The sequence below is a fragment of the Ipomoea triloba genome, chromosome 11 (genome assembly GCF_003576645.1).
Source record: "Ipomoea triloba cultivar NCNSP0323 chromosome 11, ASM357664v1".
Taxonomy (NCBI): Eukaryota; Viridiplantae; Streptophyta; class Magnoliopsida; order Solanales; family Convolvulaceae; genus Ipomoea; species Ipomoea triloba.
In genome coordinates this window covers 13077647-13103162 of record NC_044926.1, presented here as the reverse complement: position 1 = coordinate 13103162, position 25516 = coordinate 13077647, and the positions used below count along the sequence as shown (strand labels likewise).

General features: G+C 35.8%; 1 protein-coding gene across 2 annotated transcripts; it reads left to right on the top strand.

The window, feature by feature from the left end:
• Positions 1 to 3790: 3790 nt before the first annotated feature.
• Positions 3791 to 22000, top strand: LOC115996769. 2 transcript variants are annotated; one of them, XM_031236169.1, is made up of 25 exons: positions 3791 to 3964; positions 5199 to 5806; positions 5901 to 6025; positions 6196 to 6290; positions 6405 to 6635; positions 8344 to 8434; positions 9917 to 9968; positions 11261 to 11326; positions 12533 to 12684; positions 13327 to 13397; positions 13496 to 13690; positions 13774 to 13812; positions 14504 to 14611; positions 16705 to 16794; positions 16905 to 16980; positions 17839 to 17935; positions 18017 to 18086; positions 18161 to 18337; positions 18452 to 18574; positions 18818 to 18901; positions 19023 to 19207; positions 19551 to 19689; positions 19785 to 19844; positions 21309 to 21380; positions 21475 to 22000. In XM_031236169.1, exons 2-25 carry the CDS (start codon positions 5223 to 5225, stop codon positions 21580 to 21582), a joined length of 3090 nt encoding a protein of 1029 aa, XP_031092029.1. In that variant the 5' UTR covers positions 3791 to 3964; positions 5199 to 5222; the 3' UTR covers positions 21583 to 22000. The 2 variants fall into 2 exon arrangements, with proteins under 2 accessions (XP_031092029.1, XP_031092030.1); XM_031236170.1 differs by lacking the exon at positions 11261 to 11326.
• Positions 22001 to 25516: the final 3516 nt, after the last annotated feature.

Below are 25516 nucleotides of genomic sequence, written 5' to 3'. Positions count from 1 at the left end.
AACAAACTGAAACAACCAAAGGAATACTCATACTGGAAGCAGAACACACTGGAACAGTAATCAGTACTGAACCAACGGAACAACATGGCAGAACTAGGGATTCTGCCACAATGCCGCAAGATCACGCGGAAAGAGGCAACGGAAGGAGAGCTTCCGCAACTCAGTTCCTTAGCTAGCTTGGAGGAGCTGGCTCATGGACACGCTGGTTTTGTGGGTCGGTTCCGCTAGGTAAAAAATGCACACGAGACAGTGCATTTCTAGAAACAACACTTAGTAGAAGAAATATGCAACTATACTCAGATTTCCAGAATGTAGAATACTCCAACAACAATAGGCTATCAGGAATAGAATAAATGGCACAACAAGAATACAAGAAACTTCAAGGTCAAACCACAATACCAAAGATATACCACCAAATAGGTCAATAATACAAGAATACACATACAAGAGTTGGAAAATATGTTTTATTGGACATAGGGTGTACCTCTTGAAGCTAATCTTCCTTTAAGCTTAGCCTAGCACATCATCCATCTCTTGATCATCTTAGGAACCCAAAACCCAACAAAAGATAGAAAATGAATCATGAGAAAGATGAAATAGAAAGAGGATAAAGAAGGAACAAGATGAGTTCTCACCATGGTTTGACTTGATAGGGTATAAAGGTAGCAAGCCTCCCAACATATATACCATCTTAAGAATCTTTTCTGTCTTCCCTCCTCTATAAATTCACTCATTTTTACAATAGAAGTAGTGTTAGGATTTGATCTTTGGATTTCAAGGTAGTAGCTCCAAATTTTTTTGAAATAATCCTCCATTTCTCTAGTTAGGTTAGCCCTAGCAAATTTCATGGCCTTATAAGCCACCTTTTGAGATATATGGAACCCTTGATCTGTTGCAACTCTATTCCTAAATTCACTTACCTTCCATTCAGAGTTGCTACCAATTTCCTTCTTCTACTTCTTTGTAAGTCTCGTAGAGCTAACCATTGTGTTCTCATACACCCAAGAACACCCAACATGCTTATCATTAAAGGCAGAAATCCTCCAACAGTTATCATTCTCATTCTTTCTAAGGGTTATGTACCATGGGCAGTCAGCTTGTTTATACTTGGCTACTAATATAATCTTATCATTCCTTACAAATTTTAAGTCCTTGCCATCTTGGAAAGCATAATTCACAATGGCTTCTTTAAACTCAGCTTTAGTCCCAAATGTCATACCCATAGTAAACTTAGGACATTCCATATCACATACCCTAAATTGTGACCAAATGTTATCTTCAACTTCCTCATCACTGCCATGAGGAGTCCCTTCATCAGAAAACTCCACTTCCTCATTCATCCCCATACACTCATTTTCCTTATCTTTAACATTAGCACTTGTTCCAACCCCCTGAAACCAATGTTGAAAAAGACGTTAGGCGCCCGATTTAGTTTATATATATATATATATATATATATATATATATATATATATATATATTAAGTATTATTGTATTATGAAATATTATCAAATGTTTTATACTAAAGCATGCTACAGAGTACAAAGAGTCAGTTAGTCAAAGCCTCAGAGACACAGTCACACAGATTACATAGTACAGAGACACAGATCTGAAGTGGCAACCTCCATTCCCACCGGCGACCTCAAATGTTCTCCATTCCCATCGGCGACCTCTAGACACAGAGTACAGACTCTAGATCGGCGACCTCCGGGCTCCAACCGACAAGTCCGACCATCGCGTCTCCAACTCACAACTCACAGATCTGAAGTAGAAGCTATGCTATCCAACCTCTACGTCGACGTTGACGTCTTCTCGGAAGCAGAAGCTACGCCATCCAAGCTCAAAACTCACAGATCTGAAATCTTAACATCTTGTCGCATACCTCTTTCGCCATCCATCTCCTTCTCTGTGGCTGTAGCTCCATCCGGCGACCAGCTTTCCATTTTCCTCTTTCCGGCAAGGAAAAAAAAAAACAAAGTCGGGGTGAGACGGGGCGGCCGGCTAGGCACCGCCTAGACCGCCTGGGCGGCCGCCTAGGCCGGTTAGGCGGCCGCCTAACCGGGGGGCCGCGAAGGAGGCCGATTCTGGCCTTCCTCGCGGCGGCCCCTAGCCGCCTAGCGCCTAGGCGCGATTTTTGCAACCCTGCCTGAAACTCTACAGTTGGATCTACTGTCTTATCAAATGCAATATCATCAGACCTTCCCTCTTCTTCTACCTCATACTCACAATCAAATTCCCCATCAGTTTCTTCACCACTAACTTCCCTCTCACCACTAACTTCTTCCCCATTTTCCCCATTATCTATCCGCACCTCTATTTCCCTTGAAGTACCTTCAAAGTCAATTAAATCCCATGCTTCAAGGTCTGATAGAATCTCAATCACCCCATTGCCCCTAGGCCATATAACTTGGTATCATCTCTATTATACCCTAATTCCTCAAGTTTCTCTTGCAAAATAATAAAACCCCATTCATCAACATCAACATAATCAAAGAAATCTATCTGCCCTCCAATATATGTTATTGATTCAGTTTTTTGTACTTTACCACCATGTGTTTATTTTAAGTGTAAACAGGTCACTTTCATCATGGTCATATGATTTTTTCAATGGAAGAAGACAAAAAAAAAAAAAAAAAAAAAACTAAATGAATAAGGCAGTAACACTATTTTCAACTCCAAAACAGACTACACCATTTACAACATTTATTCAAGTCCAAAACAGACAACTGGCAGTATATACTCCATAACAGACAAAAAGTATGTATTAAATATGCAGTAAACTGGGCAGTATTCCACTCCGAAACAAAGCAATAAATTATGAAGCAAACAGTGATCCCCATTACAGTTTGTATGTAATAAACAACAACACAATGGGTTTTACTGCCCAGGGAACAAAAACACATAAACCAAACAAAGCTAGTGGTCCCCATTAGAGTTTAATTCATCTGGGAACACACACAATGCTTACAAAAGCATACACGAGGACATCCACTTACACTATTTGCATCAAAAGAACATATAAAACATAAAAGCAACAAATAAACATACATCTAAAGCATGCCAACCTATGAAGCAACATATAAACCAACAAACGCGCACTAACCGTAATCTGGCAGTTCGGAACCCTGAGTTCTCCGTGGGCAGACCATACCGTCGTTGGCTGAGGAAAATTGTCTATGGTTGTGGATGGAAATTTGTCGTTGGCAACGGTTAATCCTCCATGGCTTGAGAACTTCGCGGATGGGTGGTGTTGATTGTGGAAGAAAGGAGAAATTAGGGCTAATGTTTTGCTAATTTGGGGAAAAAAATCACCTTGTTAATGGTTTCAACGACAACATTATAAATTCTCCTTTTTGCCCCTCAATTTAATGCCATGTTCATGACAAAGGTAACGGAGACCGATTTGACCTAAAATTGAATAGTCTGGGGACCACATTGGGTGCAATTAAAAGACAGCGCGCTAAATTAAGAATGTGACATAGTCGGAGGATTATTTTGGACATTTTCTCCAAAATATAACAACAAGCTAGTACATTTCCGGATAACTAAGAAGTCTCAAACGGTATCCCTATGATTAAAACATTTTTCTTTTCCAAGCTTACCATCAGAATCATGACAAGCAAATATATGTAATATGTTATTTTACGTATCTTGGTTCTTGAACCAAACAAACAAACAAAAAATAAAAAGGAAGATATTTTAATGGAACGGCGCCGTTTAGGTTGTGCTAATGTAAAAATAGATTTATTTGGCGGAAAACCCTTCTTCTCTCTCCGCTTTTGACGTTTTCCCTTTCACAGAGAGCCCTGCTTTAAGCTAATCCCTATTTTCTTCAAGCTTCCCAGTGAATATTCTGATGTACTCCTGCCGAGGCCATTGAAAGAAGTTTTCAGGAAGAGCCCGGGGACATATTGACTATTACAAACTTCTCCACAACGTGCCGCTTCCTTGATTCCCTTGAAAGGTAGCGCATCTCTCGTCTCGTGTTTGGATAATGAATGTTTTACCGTTTGATGCTTCAGTTTTTTTTTTTTTTTTTTTTTTTTTTTTTTTGGGTTTGGTGAACTTCAAATTTTGTAGCTTCCCGTGAATGGTTGAAGCTCTTACACAAAATCCCTATGCACATTACTTGCTCAAATACAATCTCTGGTTTGGGTGGGGTAAAAGCAAGCCTGAATTGCCCTTGAATTTTAGCAATGCATTTTGGAGTTCCTAGTCGTATACATCTTTTTGGATGTCCATAAGTCATGGGTTATCTGGGTGCATGTTAATTTTGCTGAAAAAGTTCAAACTTTTAGAAGCTTTTGATAAAACAAATTCTTGACAACTGTTGTGAATTGCAGTATACGTTCTAGTCTAGCAATAACTAATGACAAATGTGGACCTATCTTTTGCAACTACTTTAATCAAACCAATAGGTTTTCTGAGCACATAGTGGATGTCTATTGCTATTGCTTTGTGGATATCTTATATCCTATTATTCCTATCAGGTGTGCAAAAACTGTTTCTTTTTTTTTTTTTTTTAAATTTTATTTTAATGGCTTTGATACGTTGGCAACTGCAGTTATGTGGTGTGGCTTTGATACATTGGCAACTGCAGTTATGTGGTGTATAACAGATTTTTTTTTAAATTTAAAAAAAAAATTTTTTAATAATTTTTTAAAATTTTTTTATTTACTTTTTTAGAAATTTGTTGAAAAGACATTATTTTGGGGGAATTTTTATTAGCAGTTTGTCATGGTTTAATGCCTAGTATTTTATTTTTCTCCAACCAGTTTATGATGGAACATTTGCTCTTGTGTACTGTGTAATTATTGGTTCTTTCTGCATTAAAGGAGAAACCTAAGTGCCATCAATAATTCATGACTAATCCTTGCTAGTTTTTAGGTGGGAATGTTTTTAATTACTTTTTTGTCATTTAGTGGCATTATGGCAGATACTTCGTTATTAAGGATAACTTTGAATAATATCAATTGGTCGCTATGGATTATATTGTTGTGAATATGTTTTCCAAGTTATGATCAAAAGTGAAATATTATACTATAAGCTATGGAATTAATCACTATAGGCAAGATTCAAATTTTAATTGCGAAAACTGGGTAAGATTCAAATTTTGTTAGAAGCTAGGGAGTAAAAGTTTACAGTTAACTTTTTGAAATTGGATATCAACTAATTTGGTAAACTCTGCCATGAACTAGGTATTGCTTTTCTTATAAGTTGCGATGTATGTGAGGAGAATAAAGACTGATGGTAAAACATGGAGTCTTGTATCTCAACGTGGCAAACATTTGATTAGTTCTTACTACCGCAACTGTGCTCCTACTCAAACTTCAAGCTCTGCACCAATTCTTGAGAGCTGCACGTTTCAAGGTACCTTGAATAGAAGACATCTGCTAGATACTTTCAAGTCAACAAGTATTGGCTATGGGAGAACACATATAAGGTTGCTTAGAAGGTCAGATGTCTGTTTAAGTTGTAGCCAGTTGAGGTTTTATAGCTCTGAAGGTGATGGAAGAAATGCAAGTGAGGATAAACATGCACGCACAATAGAACAACCTAGCTCTGACAAGGCAAAGACTTGGAAACAAAAAGTTGGTGAACAGGTGAGACATTGTGATGGACATGCTGAACTTGGTGAGCTAGAACAGAAGGAATGGCTTTGCAATGAAAAGCTGTCAATTGATAGTAAGAAGAAGGAGTCACCCTTTCTGCCTAGAAGAGAAAGATTTAAAAATGAGTTTTTAAGGCGGATTGTTCCGTGGGAGAAGATAGCTGTATCATGGGACACTTTTCCTTATTATGTCCAGTAAGCACTTCCCCATGTTAATTATTTTTTTTTGTATTCTTTTTCTTACCATTCTTCAATATTACTAATCCAAGTGAATAATTTACTATACTAGTGAACACACTAAGAGCCTCCTGGTGGAATGTGCCGCCTCACATCTAAAGCATAGAAAGCTTACTATGGATTATGGTGGCCACTTAAATTCGTCAAGTGGGAGAATTATGCTTCAGAGTATTCCGGGTTGAGTTTTCCTTACTCTCTTGTTAGACCTATATCCTGCAATACTGTCTCATTTTTTGGTTTCTGAAATAGTACTTGTGTTCATATTTCTTATTTTTGTTTCATTTTGGTAAGTCTTTGCTTATATTCTTGGTTATGAGTGAAAACTCAACTATTAATGATAATGACAGGCACTGAACTTTATCGAGAAAGATTTGTCCGAGCAGTTGCTAAAGATTTGAAAGTCCCACTGTTAGTTCTTGATAACAGCATTCTAGCTTCCTATGTATGTGCTGATCCCACCTCTCCCCTTCCTGCAGTTTGGCTTATTCATTGCTGCTAAAGTTCTTCAAGCGAATGTTTATTTCTTTCTCATAATCTGCAAACTGTACTGGTGCAGGATTTTGGTGAAGATTGCTCATCTGAAAGTGAATCAGATGAGGATGCAGAATCAGCTGAAGAGTATGCTTCAGAGTCTGAAGTGGATGATGCGACTGAAGCAGCTAATGAGGAGGAATGGGCAAGCAGTGGAGAGGCAAGGTCTGAAGCTAGTGATGACGAAAGAGATGTTCAGGCATCTGCTGAAGCCCTAAAGAAACTTGTTCCTTACAATCTTGAAGACTTTGAGAAGGTAATTTTATTAAATAACTTTAAAAACTTTGATCATTCTGGTCTCTTAAAAGGATGGAAAGTGCATTTTAGTCAAGAAGAGGAAGCAGTTCCTATGATTAAATTTGGGACAGAACTTTGTCGTTATTGAGTTAGTCAGTAAACATTCTAAAACTCAAAGAAATGTGGTTGCCAAAATAATGATTTGACTTGGTCTGGTTGTGTCTGATATTTTTTTTCTGTCAAGCCTCAGAAACAAGCCTTTAATATATCGAGAAAATTTTCTGCAACAACCAGGTTTGAATTTTTGGAATGGAAATCCTCTTGGTCTCTGTCCTCATTCCTCCCGTACCTAGTTAAATAAGGATTTTGAGAGACTAGTCATCTGGCTATGCATAGCTTCTTTTGTGTTTTTAAAATATTAAAATTAGGTCATGATGCTTCAAGAGATTTTAAAGTTGGGGTTTGAGGCTTGAGTTCAAGGGAAATTTGAGAACAATGGATTGATATTCCCTCAAATCTGGTTACATGAGTGGCATGCGCGTGTTTTCTACTGCCTTTTGACTGAAGTCTTCAAGGTAGGACCAAGAGATCACACCTGTCCAAGCTTGAAGTCAAGGGTATAATGTGGAAGTGCCACTGTACTTGAGGGAGAAAAGTGGAATTAGTTCTCAAATTGGATTTAGAAGATTAACTAGGAATTAAATTTATTCATATCTGTCATGTATTCTTTTGCATTCTATGGTTTCTATCACAAAGATGTTCTTCTATTTGGCCAAGAACTCTAAAAGAATGTTTAGTGCACCAATCTAGATCTTCAGTAGTGAAGTGCTCTACATAGGATGCATAGTTTGATAATATAGAGTATTGTATGCCTTATGCATTGTGTTGCCTACCCATTCATATCTTGGCTGTTTCCTCCTTGTCATTCTGACTCTTAGTATGCACAAGAGACCCTACTTCATTGGTTTATTGGGCTAAAGGAAATTCTTCCTGAGTTGGTATATGTACCAAGGAGAGTAGGAGTGCTTTTTCTCTAGTTCTAATGACTTATGAGGAGTACTAAATGGCTTATATCTACTGCTGGGACATACATTTTGTGGTTTTGTTCACCTATATCTACTGCTGGGACATACATTTTGTGGTTTTGTTCACCCATTGTCATCCAAAACTGTTGAAGTCAGCCTTCTAAAGCGCTTTTTCTCTGCTTCTACTGTTGAAGTCAGCCTTCTAAAGCGCTTTTTCTCTGCTTCTAATGAAAGTTATTAATCTTTGTGAAGAGTACTAAATGTCATGGTATCTACTACTGGAACAAATTTTCAGTTTTGATCACCCTTTGACATCCAGCCATCCAGGATTGTTGAAGTTTAGTCTTCTAGAGTGCTTTTTCTCTAATTCTAATGAAAGTTATTGATATTATGAAGGTTATTTAAAATCATGGTACTAACTGTTCGGTATTATAAATGTTCTTATTTCTTTTTAGCACTTTGTTCACATTTTATACAAGAATATAGTGCATTTAACATATGCCCTAGAAACTAATTTGCTGTGTTCATTTACGTGCCCGGTGCCTCTCCATCATGCATCGTGTTTTACTCTTTAGAAGTCTGAGATTAACAGTTTCATATGTCAATGGGTGTACAAAACTATGCATCTCTGCAAATTTATAGATTATATGCTATCAGATCAGATCAGATCAATATTTAACTTATGTTTTCTGATTATTTCAGAGAGTATCTGGAGAAAGTGATGATTCTTCTGAATCCCCATCATCAGAAGCTGTTGATAGTTCAGAAAATACCAAACGGCCATTTAGAAAAGGTATTAAGTATTTTTGATTGTTTTTATGTTTTTGTTTGTTTGTTTAGAAAATCTGTTGATACTACCCAACATTTATTGCAACCACCAGTCTTAATTGTATCATTTAAGTTGTCATCCATCTTTCTTTCCATGTGGATAAATTAATCAAAGTCTTGGAACTCCATATTTTATGGTACATCTATTCCATCTATTATGACACTATCACCTCTAGTGTTTCTGAAGTTTGATTGCATATACACCATTGTTCTCAACTTATCATCTAGTGTTGTAATCTTCATGTGTCTAAATCTTTATTCACTATTGTCTCATCAATGACTGTATAGATGAGATTTTTTTTTGGAAATTATAAACAAATTATAACTTTGTATCTTAAATTTAACTTAATCTCTCTTTCCTGTGTGATGTACAAAATAATGCAAGCATTCTAAAACTATGTTGAAGAGTATGGTTGATGTTATCGTTCTGATTAAATCACAAGTACTGCTACTAATGTATTTTGTGATTAATATTATTTTTATGCATACATTTACATTTAAATCATAGGTGCACTTAATATATGTTGATGCTATTGAGATGTACACATTACAGTATTACATAGCCACTTGATTAATATCACGATTGGTATACCCTGCGTGTATATGTACTCCTGTTTGGATCTAAGTTCAGAAGTGGATCATGATTTGAAAATTTTTAAGTGGTTGTGTATGACCACTTCAAGTTCTAATTTAATTTATACTCAGAAATTCAAGATTTGACACAACTAGGCATTATTTTACCAAACAATTTTGATGTTTTAAGGAGGAAATTGTTATGTTATTAGGAAGTGCGATAAGGGGTGTTGTAAAATTTAATGTAGAAATTGAGAAAAACATGCCCAATAGTATATATATATACTAAAATTATAAAGGATATTGGAGATGTAGCCAGATTTTCTCACTTTCATGTTAAGTTCTTCTCCGATTTCATATGGACTATTCACTTGTTTGTTTTTTTTAGTTACTTCTGTTCTAATATTCAAAAGCTTGTTCATATTATTACTATATTTACTATAGCTGTACAATATTTTTTTCAGGTGCTCCATCTAAATGGCTTTAGGAGCCAATGTTGTAAAAATTGCTAGATGCCCATCGGGCGTTTGATGGGTGCCTTGACACCCAACTAAAAGAAAACTTAGTTTTATTTGCATATGGCATCTTGGTTTTAAGACTTCTAGCAAGTATTGCTCCCATAAAATATAAATGTTCAATAGCACATAATATTCTAAAAACACATAATACCCCAACCATAATCCATACAAACTAAACAAACAAAATTAAAAAACAAAATATCAGCTGAGCACATAAAAGGCCAACTTCCGTCTTCCGGATCTGTTCAGCTCATTTTTTTTTTCTATATTTAAATTTTGATTTTAATTTATTTATTTGCAAATTTCATTATGAGCATTCCCGTGCTTGGGTTTTTACATTATTGATCTATTGGCAGGCGATCGAGTAAAATACGTTGGACCTTCTGTTATTGTTGAAGCTGATAACAGGTTACTACTTTCACTTTGCACATAATACAAGCAGTTGTATCAAACTAAAGTTGAAGTATTCAAAATGTGTTCATTCTTTTATCATTTTGTGGTTATCTTTTTCAATGGATTAATAGTTAACAGCAATATAGCAGTGTTGCTTGTTTAGTGCTAGCGAACTTATCTCCCATCTTTTTCATTTAATCTGTTTGATAGAAATGATGCCTATTAGGGGTAAATGGTGAGAAAATTAATTAAAGATGCTTTAAACATGTTTAGCTTAGATCTACAGATGCACATGATAGAGAGAGCTATAGCATGGAAATTATAGGAGAAGTTGAGAGAGAAATAGGTAGATGGATATGATACTTGGATTGATGTTTTAGAGAAATATATATAATCTGAAGGGCTAATAGTTAGTGCTTATTGTAATTAAAATGGGAATAGAATACATTTAGTTAAGATCCTAGCTAGCGATTGGCTAGTTTAGTTAAGCATGTTTCCTTTTGTTGATGTAAATCAACAGAAAAAGATGTTTAATATGCTGCAATATCTGTACAATGACTTGTCATGCCACTTGTGTACCCTTGTAACTCGTAATTCTTTTCTGATAGTTATCTGCTAATCAGTTGACATGCAAGTGCTTGGCCTAATACCTTCTGATAGAATCTTAGTATACTAGTAAAGTTATTATAACTGCTAGGTCAAATATTTTCTGCAGTGATAACTTCATTTGGACCTGGATTTTCCAAATGTAGTGTACTGTATTCCATATTTTTTGTTTTGTAAAGTTAAAATCAAAGCTTCTAGTTTCTAAATATGGCTCCCCTCAATCTTTTAAGTAAATTGTGTAGCTTAGAAGTAAGAGAAGTTGATTGTACCAAAACTCTAGGTTTATAATGAAAATAAGCCAGTTTACTGAAGTCTTCTTGGGAAGTCACTCGAGCAATCAGAAGTCATGAATTCAGTCATGCTTTCTTTTTGATCTTACTACTTTAGGTTTGAGATTGGCTTTGGATGTTCATGCTTAACGCCTTAACAGCATAAGAAACAGAACTAAGTTGGAAGTTCATGCTTTAATGCTGTGGTTCTTATCATATCTGCTCAGGATTTAGAGTATACTTTAGCCTTAGTCATTCCTGAATACTGTGCAGTAGTGCACTAGTGCAGGCCTTTTCCCATTTTTCGTTTATATAAGGTTGTCAAATTCAGTTATGCATCTATGAAAGGTCTTCCAACATTAACACTACCAATGTTAATTTTGGATTGAGTGGCACTTGATAAGAATTAACACAATATCTAATTCATCACAGGATTGTATTGGGGAAGATAGCTACTTCTGACGGTCCAACAAATGCTTACACTGTAATTCATGGCAGGTTTGTTGGTAAATCATGCCAAATATTGTGGAGAAACTATTTGTCTCGTTTTGGGTGCCCAGAACTACAGTGGTCTTCATGTGTCATATCAGACATTAGATTTCTAGAGAGTTCTTGGGACATATATCTTCATCATCATCATCCTCTTTGAACTCGATATCTACCCCAACCATCTCATGATAGCCTACTGGGTTAGATATTTATGTAAGAGAGTGCTTATTCATGAATCATGATAGTAAATTCATATTGAGGTTGTGTTTGCTGTAAAAAATCTTTATTGAGAGAATTTTTATTGGTAATATATAAGAATGTTCTAGTTGTGGTAATTGAAATATATATTCGTCTGGTAACTGACGCGGTTAAGATTTATAGTCCAAGTTATTGAGAATTGGATATTTTATACTTGCTCAGCCTTCTACCAAATTTACAAGTTCCAGTAGTGATCTGAGCTAGAAATTAGTGGGTCAGTAAAGAAGATATAGACGAATGACTCTTATCAGAGTATGCTTTATTCTGAAGCCAGAAATGACTTTGCAACTTTAATAATAGTCCAGAGCTATAACTTGCTGCAGCTAGGCTCAAAATAAGCTAGCTAGGCTGTAATTTTAAGTCCAGAACTAACAGACTGAGAAACTACTCAACTATGCTGCAACTTCCATTCATTGGAAGCTCTACTCATTACATCATTCAGTTTGAAAAGATTTTAAAAGTCAATAGTTTAGACGTCAGTTATCTCTTTCTCCCACCAAAGCAAGGCTTGAAATTGTTTTTTGATAGTTTGACTGACCATTTAAAGTATGATGCATATACTTGCTGCTGGGAATAAATGTAGAATGTAGATCTTACCTACTCATTGTAGCCATCTTTGAGCTTGAAAGTAATAGTTATACTTTGATGGCTTCTTCCAAGTACGACTTATTGATCATAGTACTATACTACTATGTAGTATGTATATTAGTTCTTTTTTCCCACTTGGATGCTTTTCATTACTGATAGCAGAAATATTTATATACTGTTTTCTGAATGCTAATTTTCTACTATTAAGGTTTTTTCTTTTAACCCACGTTTCTCTTATGTGCCTCCTCCCCCCCCCCCCCCCCCACCCACACACACACACACAGTTTCCTCTTTATTTCTTTATAAAAGTGCTTTTACATAACAAGACAATTTCATTTATTATTCTTTTGACTTTTACAATATCTGCAGAACATTGTCGAGTGGTCAACGAGGGGAGGTCTATGAGTTGGGTGCAGACCAAGTTGCAGTTATTCTGGATATTAGTGATACAAAAATGGATGGGCAGAAGGATGAGAAACCCATGGCAGAAGATGCCAAGCCATCAGTATACTGGATTCCTGGTATTCTTTGTTCACTCAGATGCTTGTATCAACATCATTCTTATTTCTTTTAATCTTCTTTTCTGTTTGTCTCCAGGATGTGTCTTTATGCATTACAGAATGTTGTATATATTGTGTTTACTAATCATAGAAATTCTCCACTTTTTTCGAAAAAGGAAAACAGAAAATATGTTTACTTGTACATTTGAAAAAATAGAAAACAGGAGAATGGAGAATGGAAAATTGAAGTAAATGCAGCTCTGTTTATTAACTGTAGAGTTCTCTAGTTTTCTGAAAAGAGAACAGAATTTAATGAATACAACCACTCTGCTTATTTTTAAGTTATTGATTCTGTCCTTTGGGGTCTTGACATATCCACATTTTTTTGAGGGATGTTTTGACAAGCTGTGTACTGCAGTTCATTTATTGTTGCCTTTATTCATTCAATCATATTCATTCTGAGTGTTCTAGACCATGTCTAAAATATTGGAATGCATAAGCTTACACTGTGCTTTCACTCTTCAAACGAGGTGTTGGCTAGCCCAACTGCCCAAGACAATCATGCTCTTAGCTGTCAGCTTTTGTGATGCAGGATATTGTTCTTCACAGTATGCTAAATGTATATAAACTCTAATGTCACCTTAATTCTTTTTTTCTTTTTAGTCAAGCACATGGAGCATGACAATGATGTTCAGGCTGAAGAGACATACATTGCTATGGAGGCACTTTGTGAGGTGGGAAGTTGGATTGGCAATAGAATTTAGTTTCTTTTGCATTTTATTGCAGATCTGAGCAATCTTATTATCCAAGCCTTTTTTTTTATTGATTGCAGGTCCTAAAGTCCGTGCAGCCCCTTATTGTCTACTTCCCAGACTCTTCCCTGTGGTTGTCTAGAACTGTATCCAAACCAAATCGAAAAGAGTTTCTCCAAAAGGTTCAAGAAATGTTTGATCAATTATCTGGACCAGTTGTTTTGATTTGTGGGAAAAACAAGATTGAGACTGGAACAAAAGAAAAAGAAAAATTTGTAAGTAAATTGACCTCTGTACTCTTTCCCTGGAATTATGGTGTTTCATCTGTTTGTAATTTCATTTACCCTTGTATCAACAGACAATGATACTTCCAAATTTGGGCCGTCTTGCTAAGCTGGTAATGATCATGATCTTTCTTCCATTATGTTACCACAACCTGTTTAACTGCCATCTAAATGTTCACTATTGTGTATATACTATTTCCTTGTATATTTTTTACTTTATTCACTCTTTTTTTAATTTTTTAATTTTTTTTATTATAAATCTCTTATTATTCCAATTTTAAAATGCATCATAAACCATACAGGATAAGTGAACTGGTTGTAGTTGATGCACAAAACTGTTGAGAATGAGCATTATGAACCAGAGGGTCTTCATTCTGTTGCTCAAAGATTTAATGATGTTGCTAATGATTGTAATTAATAAATCATTATCTGTATTCTGTGTCAAGCAAATATATCTCACTGAATCTAATGATTGCAATTGTTGACGAGAAATGTTAAATAACAAATGTGTATCCTCATCATTAATAGCTTAAACTTTTAGTTGAGGTAGCACACATCTGTCAATATGGTATCATTACAAGCTTAAGGTCTTGGGTTCAAATCTCATGTGCTACCTATCATAAAAAACTGAAAATGTTGACATGTTTTAGGTGCAGATTGATTGTCTATTTATTTACTGTTTTTCCTCAGTGTTGTTTCATCATGCAGCTGGAGTCTACTTTTCACTCCACAATTTCATACCTCTAGTGCCGAAATAATTCTTTTTAACATTCAATCTTACTAAGTGTTTGTTTAATTTTACAGCCTCTTCCTTTAAAGCAGCTTACAGAGGAATTAAGTGCCTCAAAACGATCTGAAGATGATGAAATACATAAACTTTTCACTAACATTATGTATATTCCACCCCCTAAGGTTAGTATATCAAAATTTCTCTCTGCAAGATTTCTGTAGTAATGTAGTATATATTTACAACTAAATGCGTGTTTAAAATTAAGAGAACAAAGGAATGTGATGACCTTGAGACTGCCTTGTGCAACAAAATTAGAAGTAGCAATTATAATAAAATAACCTTGGATTTAGATAGCCTATCATAGTTTGGGCTGATATTTCCAATATCTAGGGTGTACATGCTCATTTTATTGGATCACATATTGTTGAGCCCTTTAGATAGCCTACTATCTTACCCAACCTGAATATCTTTATAGAGAATACCATTTGTGTAGTTACATTGAGCCCTTTCAATGCTTGTTTGGGGCTTATCTATTCCATAAAACAGGGCTACACACTACTGAGTACTGACATGTTTTTTTTTTTTTTTTTTTTTTAAGTACTGACATGTTTAGTTCATGGAATTGGGAGGAAATGATATAGGATTCTGCATAATTGGCCAATACCTGTCTTTGGTTTGTGTTCATTTCTGTGAAATTTAATTTTGTGGAATGGCCTATTTCCTTATCAAAGGGATTAGCCGCTGTGGACCCTCTCTTGGTATTATCTATTCTCATTTTCCACAGAATTAATCATATTATTTCTGTTGCACTGTTTCCTTCACTTTTATCACCCTAATCCATCATTTATGTTTTGATAATGTATGTATTATACTCCATATTATGTTTGTGTGCACACGCATGCGCTCTGTATGTATGTGTGTGTGATTGCACCACCATGTATGCACATATGCACCAGCGCATGTTCAAAAATGCACCAGCATAAAATGCGCACAAATGCACCACACCCTGGTGCATTTTTGAACACATGGTGGTGCATTTGTGCATACATAGTGGTGCAAGACCGCATGATTGCACGGGAAGCAGTGGCCAAACCAGATCTTGACTATATATATATGTGTGTGTGTGTGTGTGTGTTTCTTTACTGTTTATCAAGTCAACCAAATTATGAAATATTATTCCTTATGTTCTTTTTTTTAACTTTTATTTAAACCGAATAAATGAATACTATTCCTTATCTATTTCATTCCTTATGGCCCATTTGGTTCATAAAATGGAATCTGAGAAAATAGGAATGATGAAATAGAGAAAGTATAGAATTGGCATTCCATTGTTTGGTTAAAACAAGTATGCACAAGGAATAACAATATCATAGATTCATAGTTGGCTTAAGAAATGGAAAAAGGAATAGATGGTGAATTAGTGATGATCAAAATCCCATAACACACTCCCCATCTCATTTTATGTCAGGTCCAATTAATGAGGGTTGCCTTAAGCTGTAAATTTTTTGAGTTTGCATAGGGCTAGATATTTGGGTTCTTCTTGGTTCTGTCAGCTGCAATCCGAGACCTACTGGAATGCCCCATCATATTCTGTATGCCTGTAACCGCATTGTTCCATTTATTTCACCCAGTACATTACTATTTCATGAACCTCGTGATCCGTCTTTTACTTTTTTGTACACCTCCTTAGCTTCGTTTAAGTTTGAAATTGAATTGAAACCCACACTTGATTGTTGACTCATATGCCAACTTGTCTTTCTTTAAGCCCTACATTCTAGCCCCTTGCTTGAACTTCATTTGCCATCTCAATAGCATCCAACTGAAATGCTACCCTTCGCCTTCTCTTTCAACACAGAAATAAGCAGCCCTTGATTTGAATTGACACCTGGATTTCTATGGTTTCCCTATTTCTGTGTACGGAATCTAATATCTATTTTGACGAAAGCAACCCTTTTAATTAAAGATTAAAATTGCTTAACCCCTCTAAAAGGAAATTATGAAGAAATATTTTGATTGCTTTCTGATAATCGCTGAGCTGAATCGTGAGTTTATATTGTAATCATCCATATTTGTTGAAAATTCTTCCCCAGTTTGTGTGCATTTTTTTTTTGTGTGTTTTTTGTGTTTTTTTTTTTTTTTGTGTGTGTTTTGTTTTTTTTTTTTTTGTGTTTTGTGTGTGTGTGTGTGTGTGCTTTTTTTTTTTTTTTTTTGTCTTTATAGTTTCTTTATTTAGATTTTAAAAATTCTAAACAATCTGTCCTTTTACTATATGCAGGATGAGGATACCCTTGGAACATTCAATAAGCAGATTGAAGAAGACAGGAGAATTGTGATATCTCGAAGCAATTTAACTGAATTACACAAGGTGGGCAGAAGATTTTTAATTTCATTTTATTTTATTTTTTAAATCTATTACAAATGACAAGTATAGATGCATTGGTTGATGGCAGTGGTTTTAAACATGCTGTTTTTCAGGTTCTCGAGGAGCATGATCTATATTGCTTGGACTTGTTGCATGTCAATTCTGACGGTGTCATACTGACAAAACAGAGTAAGAGATTATTTTTATTTTGCTGAATACTTGTAGCATTATTTAAAATTGAGCAGTTGTACGGTAGCTTTGAGTCTGCTTGTTTTTGTTTTATTTCAAGCATGGTTGCAGTAGGCGCACCTAGCGCCTAAGCGGTCTAGGCGGTGCCTAGGCGGCGACCTATAAAAACAAAAAAATAATGTATGTGTGTGGGTGTATGTCATATATTATATTATGTATATTATATATATATCTCTCTTACTTCTCTTGTTTATATAAATAAATAAATTTAAATATATATAAATATAATAAAAAATTAACAAGGCTGACTCGCCCGAGTTAACTCGGATAACTCTGCCGTGTTGGGCGAGTTAACTAGGCCGAATTTGGCTGAGTCGGCCGCCAACTCGGCCCAGTCGGCCAAGTTAGGCGCTAGGCGGACGCCTAGGGAGCAATTCGCCTCGGTCTAGGGGCGCCTAGCGCCTAGGCGGCCTAGTCAGGGAATTTTTGCAACAGTGATTTCAAGTATTCATGAGAAGTAGTTTGGAGTATATTTTATTTTGCTCAATGTGTTCACGCATATGAGACTTGGAGAACTAGTAAGAGTAGGAAAGAAATTTAGAGAACTGCATGAGAATGCCACAAGGGATGGCTTGAATGGAAATACTGGCTGTAATTGTCTGCTCCTTTAAATGATTCAACATATTCATGCATGTTTACTAAAGCTGGATGGTAGGAAAATTTTGCTCTTTCTTCTTTCTTGAGTCTGATCTATCTAGTGTCATTGACAAACTACTTGTTTATATGTATTGCTGTCTGGTTCAACAAAATTCCCCCCCTAGCCATCTAAATTCTTTCTTCCCACTGCATCCCTTACAGAGGCAGAGAAGGTTGTTGGTTGGGCAAAAAATCATTATTTGTCATCATGTGTTGAACCATCTATTAAAGCAGACAGATTGTATTTGCCTCGCGAAAGGTAAACTTGTTTATGGTTGAATCTCTGTATTTTCCTTCCATCACTGACTTTCGAGTTAATTGCTTCTCTTTGTTATTTAAGCCTTGACATTGCAATTTTGAGATTAAAAGAACAGGAGGCCATGTCAAAAAAGCCTTCACATGGTCTGAAGGTATGATTTTTCATGTTTGAAGTTAGAAACCGTATTTGGTAGTTGATTTATTGTAACACATTTATGTTTTGCAGAGTCTTGCCAAAAACGAGTACGAGAGTAACTTTTTATCAGCAGTTGTTCCTCCAGGTGAAATAGGAGTTAGGTTTGATGATGTTGGTGCCCTTGAAGATGTGAAAAAGGCACTGAATGAACTTGTGATTCTCCCTATGCGGAGACCAGAGCTTTTCTCACATGGAAATTTGTTGCGGGTATGTCATGTTTGAATAACCATCTCCTGATAAAATAAAAGAATTAAGGAAAGAAAGAACACTGGAAACAACAATGTTATGATATTTTAGTGAATAATACCTGATTTATTTCAGCCTTGCAAAGGAATATTGCTTTTTGGGCCACCCGGCACAGGAAAAACCCTTATTGCTAAAGCACTTGCAACAGAAGCTGGGGCAAATTTTATGAGTATTACTGGTTCATCCCTTACTTCAAAGGTAATTTTAGTGATGCTGCATATCGAAATTATCTCTTTATTTTCCTTTATAAGAGAACTCCAAAAGGTAAAGTTGACTGGAAGGTCAAGTGAGGTAGAAGCGTGTGGAACTTCTCCAGGGCAAGATATTTAGTGAATATCCTGTTTTGAATGTTTGCTCTTTTCAATAATGTTCTTGATGATTTTGTTATTAGCTTTCTATCTATTTTGAAGGTAGCATTTATTTCTGCTTTGCCATGTACAGTGGTTTGGAGATGCGGAAAAGCTCACAAAGGCACTGTTCTCTTTTGCAAGCAAACTAGCACCTGTAATCATCTTCGTTGATGAGGTCAGCCCTCGCTGTTACAAATGCTAAACTGATTGGTCATTCACTAAACAAATCTTGTCTGTATATTATTCTGCACTGCTATTCTGTTGTTTGCTATTCATTTTATTGCATGCACATATAGGTTGATAGCTTGCTAGGGGCTCGTGGTGGTGCCTTTGAACATGAGGCCACTAGAAGAATGCGTAATGAATTTATGGCTGCGTGGGATGGCTTGAGGACAAAAGATAGCCAACGGATCCTAATTCTTGGTGCAACAAACCGTCCATTTGATCTTGACGATGCTGTTATTCGACGTTTACCAAGAAGGTAGGATTCTATTAAAAGGATATATATATATATATATATATATATATATATATATATAGGCTTGTGTTCAAATGAGAACCACCCCTTATGTGAGAACCTGCAAACTACTGCATGAATGTACACAATCTAATAACCCAGGTGCACAATGCACACAATCTACCCCTGGAGTAGATTGTGTGCATTCATCCAAGTTCGCGGGTTCTCATATAAGGCATGATTCTCATTTGATCCTGAATATATATATATATATATATATATATATATATATCTTTGTGAACTTTTACATCTTTTGTTATCTGGCTCTTGAACCCAAGTAGTTAAAATGATGATTGTTACTGTTTAGGATTTATGTGGACCTTCCAGATGCCGAAAATCGACTAAAAATACTTAACATAATTCTTGCACAAGAAAATTTAGAGACAAACTTTCCGTTTGAGCAACTGGCAAATGCAACTGAAGGTTACTCAGGAAGTGATTTGAAGGTAATTTAAGGAGTAATTCTGTAATAGATAGGTAGCTGCTGATTTATGTAATTATTTGGGAAGGAATTAGGTTCTTATGCTGTTGTCTTCTGCAGAACCTTTGTATTGCAGCAGCATATCGGCCTGTTCAGGAACTACTGGAGGAGGAAATGAAGGTAAATGCCATTTTTACTGCTGTATCCCTCACTGCTCTTCTGATGGCCCCTCTTAATAGCAAAGCAAAGCCTCTTGGACATAGTTATTACGGCGTCGACTAGGCGTCGCCTAGTCGACGCCTTGGCGTCCTGTCGGTGGAGACAGGACGCCAAGAGGCTTCGCCTCGCCTGAAGAGGGCGAGGCGAGCTCCGGCGTCGCCAAGACGTCTCAGGCGACGCCATGGACGCCGATCTGCCGTCGAAACCGTAAAACCCAACCCTTTTTTTCGAAATTTCGTGCGAAGAAACCCTCGGGCTCACAGAGAAGAAGAAACCCAGAGATGAAGAAACCCTTTTGCCTCAGTGCCTCCCGCTGCCGTCGCCGTCCCACCGCCGTCGCCGTCGCCGCCGCCCTCGGGCTCAGACCGAGTCTTGGTCATCTGTCTTCTTCATTTCTGATTTTTCGTCTTTATTCTTCTTTCTCGGGTGAGATTCTTTTATTTCTCTTTGGTTTTGGTTTATAATGGCTGGGCAAGTGGGCAGTGGCTGGGCAAGTGGCAGTGGGCAGTAGGCAGTGGCTGGCAAGTGGCAGTGGGCAGTGGCTGGGCAAGTGGGCAGTAGACTTTAGAATGTTTGACTCTTAAGATATACTGTATTATATATACGGAGTATAATTTTATAATATATATATATATGTATATATATATATATATATATATATATATATATATATATGTATATGTATATGTATATGTATATGTATATGTATATATATATATATATATATAACTTGTCGCCTAGGCAACGCCTAGGCGGGCGCCTAGTCGCCTAGGCGACAAGGCAGTCGGGGGGCGCCGTGACTTAACAGGGCGCCGTGATAACTATGCTCTTGGAATGACCCAGGGATGGCAATTTGCCCTGTCCCAGACGGGGATCGGCCCAGACGAGGATGGGAAAAATTTTCGGGGAACGGGGACGGGGATACCCCTCCCCGCCCCGTCCCCGAATAATTATTATAATTGAAAAATTATATATATAGACTTAAGTATTTTAATTTTTGAAATTAAGACTTAGGTTTTTATTTTATTATTAAAAATTGCACTAATTTAACACTTTGACTAGGAATTGACTGGGGGCGGGGATTCCCGTCCCCACCTAATTCCCTGTGGGGACAGGGACAGGGATGGGGAATAATGGAATATTTCCAATTCTCCGCCAGGGTCGGGGTCGGGGTCGCGGAGTATACTCTCTGCCCCCGCCCCGTTGCCATCCTTGAGTCGAGTGATGAAAGAGAATATATAGAATGGGTGTAGGACACAGTATGACTTGAATTAACTACATAATAATGCATAGTCTTGATTAATCAATAAAGGGCTAGATGAATTTTCCTCCAATCTACGATAAACAGATCCTGTCCTCTGAGAAATTTTTGGCTGAAATACTTGCTGGTTATCTGATATATAATGAGAATGCTTGTTGCTACAGGGAGGGAAACCTGATGGGCATACTACTTTACGGTCGCTCAACTTGGACGACTTTCTTCAATCAAAAGCAAAGGCAAGTAACCTAAACCAAGCCTCGATTCAAATATGAGCAGTTGATTATCTATTCCCCTCACACTTTTAACTTTCTTTATGCTCATGGCGTTCAGGTGGGGCCATCGGTTGCATATGATGCAGCCAGCATGAACGAGTTAAGAAAATGGAACGAACAGTACGGTGAAGGTGGGAGCAGGAGAAAGTCCCCATTCGGTTTTTGAACCAAAAACAACCGGAATTGCTTAACTAACCATATCGGGATACAGACAAAGCATGCTGAAAGGATGCGTGTTTGCAAAGGTTCCTCGCTTCGATCTATACATATATTCTCCCTCTATAACCTGTAAGAGAAGCGTGTAATATTATCAAATGCATTTAGCTGAGAGAATTAGCAGAAGTTGCGTAGGATGCAACTTCAACTCAATCATTTTTCCCTCTTATAGAAGAAAATTATCTTGTTTTCTATGAAAATTTCTCTTCCTTTTTAATTTCATTCTTTTTTATTAAAAAATAATTTTTGTTTTATATTATTTATTTTCCTAGCACTAGGCAGAATTTTGTACCATAGGGTATGATTTCCAGTGTAATTGTAGACACCAATGAACGTTAAAAATATATAGAGACATCCTTATTTCTTAACGGCTCGAGTTTTTAGCTTCAGAAAGTTTCTCATTTTTTCATGGAAAAAGTGTAAATAGGCCACTGAACTTATTGTTTTTGTGTAATTGGGCCATTGAACTTAAAAAGTGTGCAATTTAACCATCAAACAAGCAAAATTTGTGCAATTGGATCATTTTTACAAAAATTTTCTGATAAAATCTAATTATATTACTAACATATATGCATTAAGAGTGGCATTTTCTTCTACCATACTAGTTGGGAGTCAATATTGAAATGTTTTTAACTCAAATTGAATTAAAAATTTTTGTAAAAATGGTCTAATTGCACAAATTTTACTTGTTTGATGGTTGAATTGCACACTTTTTAAGTTCAATGACCCAATTGCACAAAAGCTACAAGTTCAGTGACATATTTGACACTTTTTTCTTTTTTCATTTTTAGTTCTTAAATATTTCAAGTTTAAAATTTTTTATATTAAAATTTAACAATTTCTTAATTTGTTAAAGAGTTAATTACCGAAATGATCCCTTGAGTATAACAAAATTATTAATTTGGTCCCGAGTTAACGGAGGACTAAATTAGTTACATGGATTATATGATTTGATATTGAGGCATACAAGACCTGTTGCTGTTTTGCAAAAATCTGTAAGGTGAATTATTTAAAATCCAAGTCCCGAAATCAGGCAAACTTTTAACTCCAAATAATATTAATTGTGTGAATTTAAAGGTGGTGAAAGATTGCAATACAAATAACTGAATAAGGGTTATGCAGCTTCATTCACAAAACTGAGGTATTCGAACAAGAGTAACTTTCTTGTGAACGGATTCTTATCCGTAAGACGGGTTGAGTTAAGATGAAAATGTAATATTTATATTGAGAAATGTAATATTAATAAAAAATAAAGTGTTTCTTACTTATACTTTTGGAAAAAATTGTAATACTTTTACATTTTTCTCAAAAGTATTATACTTTCATTTACAAGTAACAAACACTTTATTCTTGATTAGTACGGAGTATTACATTGTCATCTTGGCCTGACTCGTCTCACGAACAAGGATTCATGAGACGTCTCACCCAAGCTTTTTGCCTTCGAACAAAATAGATATTTTTTCAAAGATTTTTAATAAAAATTTTGTTATTAAAATTACTGTTTAATGTGTATTTTGTAATAATTTATTTTTATTGATTACTTGTGAATGGATGACATAAGTTAATAAAGAATTCACAATTAAAAAAAAAAAAAAAAAACTCAAACATAATCATATGTTGACTTTTGAAGGTGTATGTATTATTGCCTTCTTCAAACTTTAACAAAATTGATAAAAACTGCAAAGATGAATCATGAATGTGTGTGAGGGGTGAGCTGGCAGGGTTATATTTGGGCTAATTATTGTGTGAAAGTATTATATATTTGCGTAAAAGTATTATTGTGTTTTAAATTAACAATTTCTGTTTCATTTTTTTTCCTGACAAAAGAATTGCATATTCTACTTATAGAATGTGCAGTTATTTGTTTATGTATTTTTTTTTTTTTTGAAATACTTACTATTCTATAGTATCTATTCTATATTTTCTTAAATATTTTCAGCCAAGAGAATCTAAACCCTCACCACAAAGGTTTGAACCCATGACCACCCATTTGTAATGGTAACCGAAATGCTATCACACTACATGGTAGTCGTTGGCGTTTATGTATTTACTAGTATTTTTATGCACGATGTGCAAAAATTAATGTCCAATATTAATATTCTATATTAAAATTTTAGATATTTATATATATTATTGTATAATAATAATAATAATAATAATAATAATAATAATAATAATAGTGTAAACCATTTTTATAAATTTGATATTTATATTTTAGGAAAAACTTATACTCCGTATAATACTTCATCAATATATAATGTCTATATATTATTAGGATTGAAGAAGATAAGAAAATATATGGTGGATGCATATGCATGGCAACGATAGTGAAAAAAAATAACGAAAGTTATAACGGTAGATGTGATGAGAACGTAATTTTTGTATTCAATAGAGTTTGATAAATTACAATAGTAGTGAAAAATAATATATATATATATATATATATATATATATATATATATAAGAGGAGCTTGTGGTAGACTAGAATTGATAGTCCTAGTATGACTTAGACACATAAAGTCCTAATACTTCCCCTCAAGCTCAGGGTAAACTGGAAACCTGTAGCTTGTCTCTAAGAAAGGAAAATCTGGGTCCTGGAAGACGCTTCGTAAATATGTTAGCAAGTTGATCTTTTGTAGAAATAAAGTTGACTTGAATATCTCTAGAGGCCACCTTATCCCTAACGAAGTGATAGTCAATCTCAACAAGTTTGGTGCGAGCATGAAAGATTGAATTTGCACACATATATGTAGCACCAAGATTATCACACCAAAGTTTAGGAATATGAATATCAGGAATCTTGATTTCTCGTAGAAGAGGCACAATCCAAGTAACCTCAACACAAACATCAGCTAGGGCTTTATATTTTGTCTCTGTAGAGGACCTAACCACTGTTCTCTTCTTCTTACATACCCATGACATAAGATTGGTCCTCAAAAACACAACATAACCACTTGTGGACTTACGGTCTTCAGGACAATTAGCCCAATCAGAATAAGAAAACGCATGAAGCTCTCTAGACACTGATTTATTTACATGCAGGCCATAGGTCAAAGTGCCCTTAACATACCTTAGCACTCGTTTTAGGAGCTCCCAGTGGAGAACAGTGGGGGTATGCATATGTTGACAAAGCTGATTTACTGCAAAGGAGAGATCAGGACGAGTCACCTTGAGATATTGCAGTGCACCAACCAAACTTCTTAACTTTGTTGGATCATCATACAAGTCTGCATCAGATGCTGAGGAGTACACTTTCGGTTGGATCATCATATAAGTCTGCATCAAATGCTGAGGAGGACACTTTCACAGTAGAGATAGGAGTAGCTAAGGGTTTACATTCAACCATACCAGGACGTTTCAATATATCTGTCATATATCTTTGTTAAGACAGAACAATAGCATTATCACATTTTACCATCTCAATACCAAGAAAGAATCCGGGTTCTCCTAGATCCCTAATCTTGAATACAGTAGACAGTTCTGTCAGCAAATCAGTCACAAGTTTATTCTCCATCACAAGCATGTCATCAACATAAACGAGCAAGTATGCACAAGCAGAACCTTGGGAAAAGTAAAACGATGACACATCTGTCTTGGAAGCAATTAATCCAAAGAGAGCAAAAACGTATGTAAGCGATTAACCAAGCCCTAGGTTCTTGCTTGAAACTGTTTTAACAGACAAACATGATCAGGAAAGCGATGATCAGTATAACTAGGTGGTTGTTGTTAGGAACATCATGTAATAGGTTTTGATGATACCAACTGTTAAGTAGAAATCCCCAAGTCTCGATGCATAGGCAAAACGCTGTAAGTTCGACAAGTAAACCAAGAGCGAAAATACAACCGGGTAACTTGAGCTCAACTCGGAAAAATATTTAAGCTTA